Below are 14336 nucleotides of genomic sequence, written 5' to 3' on the forward strand. Positions count from 1 at the left end.
CATTCCAGTCCAACGTGATTTGAGTAATCCACTTTGCTTTTTACCTGCGGTATACGAGATAACAACAATAATATAATTATCTTGTCCTATTCTCGTACAAGCGGTATGTCCCCGGGGTTACCTGGTTATTTTTTTGTTTTTGTTCTCCTGTTGGTTTTTAAACAAAAGATTTAATCATTTATTGCATGAAACCCGTCAATGTTCGCGTAATAAAATAACTTTCATCAGTTCTCTATGTCTACCCCTACGGAGGAACGGAGTATTGGTTAGTTTGTTAGAATTGAAGTGAATAGCAATATTTATTTTATTAAATTAAACCTTTGTACCAGAGGTATTTATTCTCAGACATCATATAATTTTAGACATGTGTGAAAATGTGTACTGATTAAAAGTATTATTGCAAAAGTGCATAAATGATATGAATTCAAATATAAGCTATGTTATCCGTTCAATATTTGGCCAGAGTTGGTGTTTTTTGTTTACGTAATCAGTTTTAAAAGCCGCTCTGAACATAAAAAGGTCAAATTAATTGAGAATAATAAGCCATATCTAATATATGTAGGTACTGCATCGGAGACAAACAACAATACAAAAAAGATTAGTAACTTGGTTTGACGATTACCTGCTGGTATATATAGAGCATTCAAACATTGCATCTTTAGTTAGTGGAAAACCATTAATTCAGAACAAGCTTTGCTTTTCTTGAACGATTTGTAAAAATAACAATAAAATGGCCCCAGTCTACAAGTTCACCTACTTCGACATCAAGGGAGTGGGAGAGTCCATCAGGTACCTGATGACCTATGGAGGAGTCAACTTTGAAAATAATGTTGTCAACTACAAGACCCAGTACCCGACCCTGAAGAAGAGTAAGTAAACAAAATTATCAATAATCTCAAAACTTGTAGATTTTTCTCATAGCAGTTGACATTGACTGCATCAGCTTTTTTTAAACAGATGTCAAACAATTTTCATTTCCATTTATTATTTTTGTTTATTTCAGCCGTTCCCTTCGGAAAGCTCCCCGTGTTGGAATTCGAGGGAAAGGTCCTGTACCAGCCCTTGGCCATCGCCCGTTTCTTTGGCAGGAAGTTTAACCTGATGGGATCTGATGATATCGTCAACGGACAAATTGATGCCCTCGCTGAGTCCATCTACTACTTCTGGCATAGTTAGTATTCATAATAATACTATAAAACCTTGCACCCAAGGGCTATTTTTTTATTTTTAAAGAATATACCTCTAATATTGTGTTAATACTTCAATCAACAGAGGTCTCTGAGTATTATTACGAGAAGGATGTCACCAGGAAGACAATGTACAAGAAGACCCTTGAGACCGAATACTTCCCAACTTTCCTGACCCGCATGGACAAGATGGTCGATACCAACAGTGGATACTTCTTCGGAAAAGTTTGTATTATTTTAATACTTGTTTGTAATCATTGGCACATGACTTAAATGATTTATGATAAACCTTTTCAATCAATCTTGTCCGGTTTTTGATCCGCACTGTTTCAGTAAGTAATTTAAGTACATAATGTATCTAATGTATCCTTTAATTCCAGCTCTCCTGGGTCGACTTCTTCTTTGTTGGCACGATCGAGTCTATCTTGGGAATGTGGGGAGTTGACTTCCTCCAGGGCAAGTACGTCAACCTGTACCAGCTGGTCCACAAGATCCACAGCCTCCCAGCCATTACCACCTACATCGGCAAGAGGACAGAATACGACTACTGATAATTTGTTTTCAATATTAAAAACTACAACCTTTTTTTGATTTCAAGAATGATGTAATTTACAAAAAGCTTTAAAAAAACTTTTGTTTTATACCCTACTTTTGACAAAAACACATTTTTAAAAAATTATTATGAATCTCAAAGAAGCAAAATTTGTTTTATAATTTTCGAATCTGTCTAAAATAAATTGATTCCGAAGATATGACGTGTTTGATTGAATTATTTCTATTACATTTTGTGCGCTTATTTCTTCTAAACTATGCAACGGATTTTGATAGAGTTTTCACTATCATTTAGAGAATTTATTACATATATTTTTAGAAAGTAGAGAAAAGTCAAGCAATGCCGGGTACTTGTCAGCTAGTTACTTCTATAAAATAATTTATTCATTTATTAGGATTAACTTATTGAAGCCTACAAACCTCATTGAAAACAAGATGTTGGTGACTGAAGAAGATGATATAAAAAAAAACTCTCAGTGAAAATATGAATGAGACAAAGACACAGAAAATAAAAAAGGAACGGTTGGAATTGGGACACTAATCCAGATCCTCTAGTTTCCGGGACTGGCGTCTCTACCAATTGGACAATTGCCACCTAATTACGTTCCGTCATTTTTATCAAACTCATTCTTCCATTTTTTAATTACTTACTTGTTACAGATGAGACCGTAACCTTTTTTTCTGTTTTTTTCAAACAAGCAATAATAAAAAAAAATGATGACGCAAATCAAGAAAACAGAAACACTAGAGATTTCATTAGTCGTCAATATGATAACATCCATCTAAAGATGGAGACAATCATTAAGTTGGTTTCGGAAGTAGAAACCTTGAGAAAGGAACTAGCGGAGAAAGATGGAAAAATCAAAAGCCTTGAAGTCAGATTGGCAGAAGTGGAACAAACAACTCGTGAAGACAGCCTAGAATTTGCCGGGATTCCAGAAAAAGAGGGAGAGCAGCCCGCGGAATCAATCAAACGGGTAGCTGCAGTAACAGGTGTCGAATTAAAAAGCGACGATATTCTCGACATCCAGATAATTCCGGACCGACGACCAGGAGTCCCTCCTAAATTACATGTCAGATTTAGTAACCCCCAAAAAAGACGGCAGATTTTTCAGAACAAGAAGCTACTCAACCCAGTCGCAACGCTATGATGCAACCTAATTTTTATTTATTTTTTAAATTTATTTATTTAGTACAGGTGATGATACAATGACACATGTATTATACATAAAAATACTTTGACTGCCCAACTAGGAGGAATTCCCGTTTTAGGTATGTATTTTGGGTATTTTAGGTATGTATTATTGTATGTATTTTCATATAAGTGTGGGTATATTATTAGGACTATAAACGAACTTGGTAAATGATGTATTGATATTGATGCTACCTAACTATTGAGTGTTCGTATTGTTATATAATTGTAGTTACGTTATAGTACTATAAATGAACTTGGTAGATAGCTGCCTCAATACAGGCTAAGCCTAGTGAGGCGGGCTATGATAAACCTCAACACATAACTACATTAACATTTCTATTATTACATTTATTTGACCTACTGTTTATTTATTACTTTCCGTTGATAAAATTATATACTCATCTAATTTATAAACCAATGTACACAAAACAGTCTTTCATGTATTTCTATAGTTATAGTTTGAAAATTTGTCACAATAAAGATATTTATTTATTATTATTCTCACTTAACTGACAGTTAAATGACTCAACCCATAGATATATTGTAAAACTTGATTTGTACGTAATATAAACAGAAAACCATTTTCAAATTTCTCAATGGCAAGGCAGAAGAGAGAAGTCCGAAATCACGTGGCTTGGAACCTTCCTTCGAGAAGATTTTTTTCAGAAAATGTACAGCGTAACCGTATCTAATATTGAGATAGTATCAATGTATAATGTGATAAGCACATTCAAGAATCCTTACATGATTTACCACAACTTATTTTTTTCGTCTCGTGATTTTATTTTTATTGACCTGTCACCAAAATATTTATTCTTAGTGGGAAATATTTAGGTTTTTTTACTTTAAAATAAAGCGGTTTCCTGCAATATCACAAATAAATACTAACGAATAATAAATAACTTTGAAAACTGCATTAAATAAATCTCTTGGAAATGAAGTTCTGGTGTAATACCCCAAAAAAAATTTGCTACATAAGAAGGACTCACAGAAGCATGTGAGCATAGAAATAAATTTAAATAAATCATGAAAGAAAGATTTGGGATATAAGTTTTGCAGAAAGACTTAGTTACTTACCTGAATGTTTTCTCGAAAATTATCAGGGTTTTTTCACTTTACCACAAGATATGAGATAATTGGCTGCATTGGCCCAGTGGTAAAGTTTTTATGTTTTGGATAGTCTCAGTGAGATTCAAAGATTTAATTTGACAATACCCTAAACTAAAGCGAAGCAGACGTGCACAAAAATATGCGATGCTAGACCCTGTGTATTGGACAGACCTGCGGTTGAATTTGCTCCATCAAATCTCTAAAATAAAGAGAGAATCTTAACGACTTGTGATGAAATCGTGTAAAAACAATAAATGGCGCGCCCAGCATAATGGTTTGGCCAACGGTCGACTTTGCCCTAGTAGGCACAGAAAAACGATCTTTCCGTGGGGTTTATTTTAATTATTTCTGATTAACTTATTACTAAAATCTAAAATGTTTCTAGAGAGATCTCTCAGGCAGTTACTAATTCACCGTCGAAAAAAATTTATTTATTGTTTTGGTGTTTAATTCATAGAACTCCATTTATTTTTTTAAATAAATCAAATTTTATAATATTTATTAAGTTCTGCAAGTATTTCTGTTATTTTTACAGTTTTTAATGTGACAGCTGTTTCGGCTTTTGAGGCCATTATCAAACTGTGGATATGTCCACACGGCGACGACTTATTTATATGATTTTATTTATCCCCACCCATTTAAATTTCTATAATGTTCAAAAATGATTAATTAAGAATTGGAATAACCAAAATATTTGGGGATCCAGCAGTGTTTGCACACTTGTTAAAATTAATGACCTAAGGGTTTTCTTAATTGTTGGTACGTGGGTGATTATGTTAAGGAATTATATTGTTTGGGGTTTTTGAAAATATTAAGCAGGGGAGAATTGATCATTTTTCTTTGATTATTAATTAGGGTTATGTTTGGATCATTAGTTTAAAAAAAAAAAAAAAGTCGAAAAAAATAATATTTGTTACTTACAGCTAATTTTAAAGTTGAAAAATGTTCAAACCATTTTACATCAAAAAAATTTTAATCTTAAGGTCCAGTTTTTATTAATCTTAAATATAAATAACTTACACCCGCAGGGATCCCTATCAAAACATTTGAGATTTTAGTAATGCGTTTGTCGGAAATAATTAAAATGTGAGCGTCGAGCAAACCCCCGTTATTAGAGTCTTATGTAGCCTTAACAAATGGCTGAATAAATTTATTCCAACTACTCTGTTAATAACTCCTTGTTGGGTATCAAATCAACTGCTTCTGGTCTCAAATGTGTTCAGCTTTGTTAATTTATACATCGATCACTTAATTGCATTTTTAATCAATGAAGACAATATGAGCGATTTTTAAACGAATATTTGAAACAGGAAATTCAGAAAAAGTTACAGTCGCATCCAGGACTTGAACCCAGGATCTTCGCCTTGCCGGGGTGCTGCTCTACCACCTGAGCTAATGGGACCCTATTTCCTTCGGTCATATTTAATTGTATCATAATTCGAATAAGAACTACCAATATAATCTTCATTTTCTTACATCACATTTTTATTGCCTGCTATATTTATGAATAGTTTGTAGAACAGCACCCCGGCAAGGCGAAGGTTCAAGTCCTATAGATGCGAGCGTATCTTTTCTGTTTCAAATTATCGTTTAAAAATCTCTAATGTTGACTTCCATAATTAAATATTACATTTTTAGGTATATTTTCTTGGTTAGAATGTTAGTATATGTTAATTGGCTTAGAAACATAGATAATTTCTTTATAACACGTGGCTGGACGAATGGAAACGCTGTGCTTTTTGAAATGACTTACTGAATTGAATTAACTTAAAAACTCCGCCCTTACACGGGAAAGTCTTCAGTATTGCTGTAGGTACATTTCCTGTAAGGGCTCAGGACAAAGGAAGAATGGTGGGTGTAGAGTACAGTTTACAGAAAACAAATCCTAAATCCTACATCATTGTTGATGTATTAACTTAAAAACTCTGTCCTTATACGCGAAAGTCTTCAGTAATGCTGTAGGTACATGTCTTGTTTAAGGGCTCAGGACAAAGGAAGAATGGTGGGTGTAGATTACAGTTTACAGAAAACAAAGCCTAAATCCGAACTACCAACTGACGATTTATATGTCGTTGCGAACTCCACACCCATATCCTTTGGTATAAGGCAATCATGAAGATATTTTCTAGTGGGCACTTGAGGACGCTAGACCTGTCCAAGGATTGTAACATAGACGATAGTTTTTTAACTTTCTAATAGTTTTTACGCCCGTGATTAGATTATGTATCTAGTATTGAATTACTAAATAATGATTTAATTATTCAAGATAATTTTAGCGGATTATTTAAACGAAAATTTTAATGAATATTTTTTTAGATGTCACACATTAAAATTGAAATAAAAATAGAATATATTTATTCAAGACGCTATCTAGATAGCGTTTAATTTGGGTGGCGGGTTTGGGTCTCTCAACTGGTCCCTCGACCCATCGCCTTGGGCCATAGTGGGAGGAATATATTCTTATGTCTGTCACTCCTGGACGCACTAATCCCTAGATTCCTACCCAACCCTCATACCCTTTACCTTCCCAGAACTTCCTCACCTCCCTTTCATTAAAAAGACCCCCCACACAGCATCCCAAAAGATGATATAGGCCATGAGGGAAATTATTTTCCTCAGGGCCTCTTGTGTGGGGTCAAAAAAAAGTTCGAGTTGATCTTGCAATCTTACATAAAAATAGCAGCCAATACAAATGTGGGGTGAGAAAAAATATGATAATGTTAGTAGTTCTAAAATTTGTAACAGAATAGATAAGGTCGCATCTAGGACTTGAACTCAGGATCTTCGCCTTGCCAGGGCGCTGCTCTATCAAATGTTAATAAAGATAGCAGCCAATAAAAATGTGCAGTGAGAAAATAATGATAATGTTTGTAGGTCTTATTCGAAGTATGAAACAGTTCAATATGACCAAAGCAAATAGGGTCCCTTTTAGTATAGTTCCAGATGCGATGTTACAAATTTGATAATTGAGATTTGATACCTTCAATAATTAAAAATTCCAGTTTTCGGTTTTACCCGTTAAGTTAATCCAAAAATAAAAAATATACATATATACATTCTTGTACGACACTAACATGGAATTATTTAAAAATAATAGACCTATAAGATAGAAATAAATTTCGATGCAGATTTAAAACCTATACATTCCAATTGCCTCTAATAAGACATGACCAACAAATTGTGGTTATCTTCCCAATCCTAATGTACAATTTACCAAGTCCGATCAATATCTGAAAAATACAACTTTCAAAATTTTTATCAAATTATTTAGTATAAAGAGTGTCAAATTTGAATGAGGACCCTAGAAATTAAGTTGCAAACATGTGTATATCACACTCCGGGTGCTAGTAGCTCTGGAAGAAGAGAACTAGGGTAATAGTGTATGTAGTGGACCAGAATGACTTGATGTACTTGACAGAAATTAATATTGGCATAAATTAAAAAAAAAACAAAACGTTCTTAACCACTTTGTTGAGTTATATAGGTCGACCGGATTCGGTTGCACTCAGCCTTCTTCAGGACAATGGCAATAAAAACTGGAACAATATATCAGTTTATATTTCCTGTATCCTGAAGAAGGTTGAGTGCAACCGAAACTTTGCAGTTCTCCAAATATAATTTGACATTTTTATGGCCAAAAGTATTACCGTGGTAATTTTTGGTTTACTATGCTGTGTTGGGCTTTCTCTTTTTTAGTTTTAACGTTTCGAATAGAATTACAGTACCCACTATCAGGACAGATATGCCCACATAAACAAGGCGAGTAGCAAAGATGAATGATAAAAAGTTGTTTTTTTCATAAGAAATCTTCTGCATTATGGGAGGCTTAAATTTAATTTAATTTAAGTTTCTGGACGATGAGAAGATGACTACGGGATCGAAGGGATAGTGAATTGGACGGAAACAGCTGAGCACAACCAGGAGATTTATCCCGGAGGCAGCCAGAATTTGTAGCACCGATTGTTTTTACCCGAATGTTTTTACCCGGATGTTTTTACCCGAATAGCTTTTACGTAATCTATAACCTGTAACCATAAAAAAGATAAACTTAAGTAATTCATTTTATATTCAACGTAAATGTAATTCACATGTACAACTGTATATTTCCTAATTAAATTCAAATAAAACTAAAGTAATAGAATTGTCAAGTAATATTTACCCAACAATTTTGAACGATAATTTCACTGACTATTTAAAATTATTGATAGCACATATTATCCAATTAACATTATAATCCAATAACTCATTAATTTTAATTTTATTAGAATATCGCATGAATAACTGAATAAATAATTATCACTTTTTTTCTTATTTTATTGATAAAAGTTTTCTTTATTTGCAATCAACAAAAACGGCCCGACGACAAAGCGATAAGTCTGATATTTGTGATTATTGCACATTATAAATACTGCACTCTGCCTCTGTATATTCAGTTAGTGGAAGACCATTAATTCAGCACTCAAGTTTGCTCTTCTTGAACGATTTGTAAAATCACTCAACCAAAATGGCACCAGTCTACAAGTTCACCTACTTTGACCTGATGGGAGTTGGAGAGTCCATCAGGTACATGATGACCTTTGGAGGAGTGACCTTTGAGGATATCGTCGTGAGCTACAAGAGCCAATACCCGACCCTGAAGCAGAGTAAGTAACCAAAGTTTTACTAATATTTGCACATTTGCAACATGATTACGGTTTCTAATTCTTCAACTCCTTTTCAATACTTTCCTTAGACACTGACAAATCCGCTGGCCCAGACAACATTCCACCAATATTCCTCAAAACATGCTCTAATACATTATCTAAACCACTTACATTACTATTTAACCGTCTCTTGTCCCTTGGACATTTTCCAGACCGCTGGAAATCTAGCTTCATTACACCGATCTACAAAAAAGGAGACGATACTGACATGGCTAATTATCGCCCCATTTGTATACAGTCAGTACTGCCAAAGCTTTTTGAATCATTGGTCCTTGATGAAATCTATCCCAAATTAATAAAATTAATTAATCGAAAACAGCACGGTTTTATCAAAGGAAGATCCACCGCAACTAACTTAACGGTATTTCAAAACTTCATTATACAATCATTTGCAGAAAATAAACAAGTCGACTGTATATATACAGACTTTTCGAAGGCATTCGACAAAGTATCCCATAAACTACTAATCCAAAAACTATTTGCTCTAGGAATAAGGGATAACATTCTAAAATGGTTTAGTAGCTATTTGTCAAATCGTAAACTGTTCGTTAAAATAAAATCTTGGATGTCGAAAGCTTTCCGGGCTACCAGTGGCCTACCGCAAGGTAGTCACCTTGGCCCGGTTTTGTTCCTCATTTTCATCAATGATATAACCAATTGCTTCAACGATGTCGAGGTATTGCTCTTTGCAGATGACGTCAAACTATACAAGAAAATAACTGATATAAATCATTGCCTTTTTTTTTTTTTTTTTTTTTTTTTTTTTTTTTTTTTTTTTTTTTTTTTTTTTTTTTTTTGATAATGCCTTCAGAGGGCGAAACAGCTGTCACGCGTAATAATAATTACACAGCAGAACTTGTTTAAAAATAAACTGTTTTTATAAACCCAATAATAATATTATTGTATATATAAAAAATAAAAAAATAAAATGGAGTTCTACAAATTAAACTTAATAACAATAAATAAATCATTGCCATATACTACAGTCAAATATTAGTAAGTTTAGAGATTGGTGCGTTCAAAATAATTTATTTTTAAATGTAGTAAAGTGCAAAACCTTGACTTTCTTCAGAAACAAAAATCCTGTTTTATTCGAATATTCCATCAATAACATAGCTTTAGAAAGAGTCACGGAAATGAGAGATCTTGGAATTATTTTGGACGGAAAACTAAGTTTCACCAATCATATCCATCAAATTGTGAACAAAGGTATGAAAACACTAGGCTTCGTATTAAGAACAACTAAAAACTTTAATTCTTTGCAAGCCATTAAACTATTATACGTATCTCTAGTAAGAAGTCTAATTGAATATAACTCAGTAGTTTGGTCTCCATCTTATAAAATTCACATTAACAACATTGAGCGAATACAAAAAAAATTTCTACGTTTTATAAATTTTAAATTAAATATCCCTGTCGAAGACTTAAAATACAATTTCTTATTAAATACTCTAAAAATACATACATTAGAAGATAGACGTAAAATAAACGATTTAACGTTCTTATTCAAAATACTTCACTCTAAATTCGACTGTTGTGTACTCCTGCAACTTATAAACATACATACACCCACAGTAATAACACGACTAAATACAATATTCTACAGCAGCACACATAAGCGTAACTACATTGCCCACTCTCCGATACAACGACTTCACACCATGGGAAATCATTACTTGGGTGATGTTGACATATTCAATACCAACTTGGCAAGTTTTGTGGATCATTTAAAACATTTATTTCAACAATACTCCTAAACACATCATGTAAACCAACAAATAGCTGTAATTTTCTGTTTTTGTTTCTTGTGTTGGTATGACTTGTTACATAGCTTTTATCAAATGTAATTTTATTCTTATTTTTTATGTTTAAAAGTATTTGTCAAATTAAAATTATACTACCAACCATGTAAAAGCCCTCTGGGCGTTAAATAAATAAATAAATAAATAAAATACCTACGTGAAACATTTTAAACTTCAATTCTGTAATATAAATATAAAATAAAAATGAAAATAAAAATGCTAATGTACCTATGTATACCAGATGTTATTTTTGTTTAATTTTCAACATAATTTCTCATTAATTATTCTGTTTAACATAATACTGTTTCGCTCCTGTGAACCACTGTAAACATAAATCATGTATATTGTAAAAGCCTTTTACGGCGTCTAAATAAATAAATAAATAAAGGTCCCGGTATGCATCTCACATAAAACTCGTGTGTTTCATTTCATTCACATGACAATATCCCCGCCTCGTTAATCAATTCACCGGGGTTATTATTGGACGTTTGGCATTATCTCCGACTCCCCAAAACGTGGTTCCACAGGTATCTGAGCATTTTTACATTTACTTTCATAAAATTTCTATCAATATCGACTTGATATGTGGCTCGTTTGTCGTTTAAACCATCTTTGATAAGTTTGGGTTGAATTGTAAAGTGTTAAAAACTCAATCCATAACATATGAATGTTTTTTTTTAGACTTCCCCTTCGGAAGGCTCCCGACACTGGAGTTCGAGGGAAAGGTTCTGTACCAGCCCCTGGCCATCGCCCGCTTCTTCGGCAAGAAGTTCAACCTATTCGGAACTGATGACATCATCAACGGACAGATCGATTCTCTTGCAGAAATCATCTACAACTTCTGGCACAGTGAGTTGTTTATTTATTTCAACACAAGATTTCTGCAGAATAATTACTTTATTTTTTTTTCAAAAAAACATTATTTTGTCACGTGGTTCCAAGTGTTCACAGTTTTATGACTTTTCAGAGGTCTACCAATGGTACAGCGAGACCGACGCCACGAGGAAGATGACCTTCAAGAAAGAGCTCGAGACTGAATACTGCCCCACCTTCTTGTCCCGCATGGACAAGATGGTCGAGACCAACAGCGGATTCTTCTTTGGAAAGGTTGGTCTTAAATGTGCTTCATCCAATAATTCTCCTTAAACGACTTCATATAAAGATGGAATTATTAATATAATCGGTGAATACTTATGACACCATTATAACCTAAATTTGCCCTACAAAACTACAAAATGAAACTCCTCCTGCAGCCCTCTTCGGTCCTCCTATTTATTTAATAAAGCGGAAATGTCTCACGGATAATTCCAGTAAACAATCACGATAGGGGGTCATTGTCCTATTTCTATTTCAACTCATTCTTTCAGTAACCCGGTCTCTTTAATAAAGTTCACCGGGTTTGTTATCCTGAGATGGTAGTCTATTTGATAGTGCCACCAGTTTCCATCAGGCCTCACTAGATATTCTACCCGTGCCGCGGTCCCCAGTTTACACATTTACATGATCATGGTGTCTGTTTAGGTTAGTAGTTGTACATGGTGTAGGTTATGTAGGATATGTCGGTTATCATGTACCATTTCTTACCAAATTTGTTGACTAATCTCTTCACTTTCGTATGGTGTCTTCTTTGTCGGAGGCGTATCAAAAGAGCAATCGTCACCCTGAATGATGGATCCCGGAACAACTCAGCATTGAATATGTGCATTATTTTAAAAGCTATTAGCAAGAAATAATTAACAATTGAAACTAATATTTATTGTTCCAGCTTACATGGGTTGACTTCTGGTTCGTTGGCATCATGGAGTCCAGCATCAGCATGTGGGGAGTAGACTTCCTCCAGCCCAAGTACACCCACCTGTACCAGCTGGTCCACAAGGTCCACACCCTCCCAGCCATCAAGGCATACATCAGCAAGAGGACAGAATACGACTATTAATTATATTCGATCCAACTAGATGATACCAACAAACCGAACATCGTCCAAATCAAAATTGAATTTTACCCTTTAAGATCGAATTTCCTCCTTACAAACTTAATGCACTTAAACTGAATAATTTCTTTTATAAATTTCTCAAAATAAACTGATTTCAACCTAAGTTTGTGAATTTGACTTATTTTAAACAACTAGTCGAAAGCAACACAATTTTTATGAATATCAAACGATTTTCTTTTATTTCTGAAAGAAAAATTGGTACCGTAACACTTGTTTTGTTTAATCTAGTCTGGTAAACTTATTTACATATCTAATAAAAAATGGAAAGAATTTGGAAACAAAAAAGTGGTTTAAAATTAAGGAAAGGGGAACTTTCCATTATCATTGTTATGGAGCCCCAAAATACCTGAAAAAGCCCTGTGCAGAAACCATGGGCAAATACTCTGTGCAGCTCGCATCGTTTGATAGTTTCCACTATTTTTAGAGCACAGGTGTCAGGTAGGTCTGCTGTTCTTGTTTCATGTAAGATGATCCGAGGAACTGGCGTCATTGATCCCTTTGTATTTACTGCATTAATGTATTATATTTAGATGAGACGACATGAAGCGAAAAACGGGTTCCACTTTTTTACCTACAACGATCTAATTAAAACACCGAATACGGTCTGCGCGCCCCGCTTATCGCGTTCGAATATTGGAACACGTTTCGCCGAGAACTAAGTATGCAATATCGCCTCTAATTGTAAAAACAACGCAATGATTATCTGTAATTTTTTTGTATGTATTAAAAATAATAAAAACACTGGTTATTGGATGTCACACTTGATGACATGTCGAACTTGCTTTATGTAAAGATTTGACAAATAATAACCAAATGGAAATACCCAACCATATTTCTGTGCTCCCGGTATTTTGAAGTTGTGGGCAGGATTGTATTTTATATTATCTCCTATCTATTTAAATAAAAATGTAAATGTTCGTTTGTTAAAAATCTTCACCGATTACATTGAAATTTTGACACAACATTGCATTCGGATGAGTGTGTGTTTTTATATATGTACTTATATTATAACGATGTCACCTGAGCGAGGTAAAAACAAACTTCATACAGATATTTTTGATGAGTTCTTAGAATTTTCGCATCAATATCAGGCAACACTGTCTTCACTGTCCACCGGCAAAAGTGTATGAAAATCTGGAACTTGATTGCCGTCTGATAATCTGTCACTATCATTAGAGGTCTCTGCAGTCAATTTAGTATCGGGTGAAATGCTACGAGATTTCTCAAGCCTGTTTTTGAGGTAATTTATTTTTTTTCGTCAATCGTAATTGCCTACGCTCCAAAGCCTTACATCTTTTGAGCCAATATACATTTTACTATTATTTTTTCATTTATTAATTTTCGGGTAATCAACAGTTTACATTTAATCACTTTGTACATAAGTATTATATAGCCAAAATAAAAGCAATTATGGATTTCCTCAAATTCATTTCATCCACATTTAGTTATTTTCGAGAGATTTTTGACTTTATGGATATGACTGTCTGAAAAGATGAGTTCTAGTTTTAGCTCTAAATTCTGACAAGTCCTTCTGTTCTGAAGAGCTGGCTTTAGAATGGTGAGCTACGGTGAGAGGTGTGCGGATTTCACAAGTTTTTTATTTTATTTTTATTTCGAACAGTTATTAAAAGTTACTCTACCAATACTTTGATTTCATAGAATATCTAGCCATTCTCCCCATGGAACATTTATTAATTATGTTCTAGAAATAACATGTATTCATAATCTTATCAGCACAATTATTTATCTTTCACTATCTACTCAGCCTCTGTTATATAACAGCGGTCAAAGTGG

The 14336-nt window shown here is 33.8% G+C and overlaps 1 protein-coding gene across 1 annotated transcript; it reads left to right on the forward strand.

Moving 5' to 3' along the window:
- Positions 1-649: 649 nt before the first annotated feature.
- Positions 650-12645, forward strand: LOC149417766 (uncharacterized). The gene is made up of 8 exons (XM_089639848.1): positions 650-869; positions 1004-1171; positions 1273-1412; positions 1568-1735; positions 8534-8687; positions 11231-11398; positions 11517-11656; positions 12315-12645. The coding sequence occupies exons 1-8, from the start codon at positions 731-733 to the stop codon at positions 12483-12485; spliced, it is 1248 nt and encodes a 415-aa protein (XP_089495974.1). The 5' UTR covers positions 650-730; the 3' UTR covers positions 12486-12645.
- Positions 12646-14336: the final 1691 nt, after the last annotated feature.

The sequence above is a fragment of the Hesperophylax consimilis genome, chromosome 14 (genome assembly GCF_061612785.1).
Source record: "Hesperophylax consimilis isolate HC1 chromosome 14, BYU_Hcon_1.0, whole genome shotgun sequence".
Taxonomy (NCBI): Eukaryota; Metazoa; Arthropoda; class Insecta; order Trichoptera; family Limnephilidae; genus Hesperophylax; species Hesperophylax consimilis.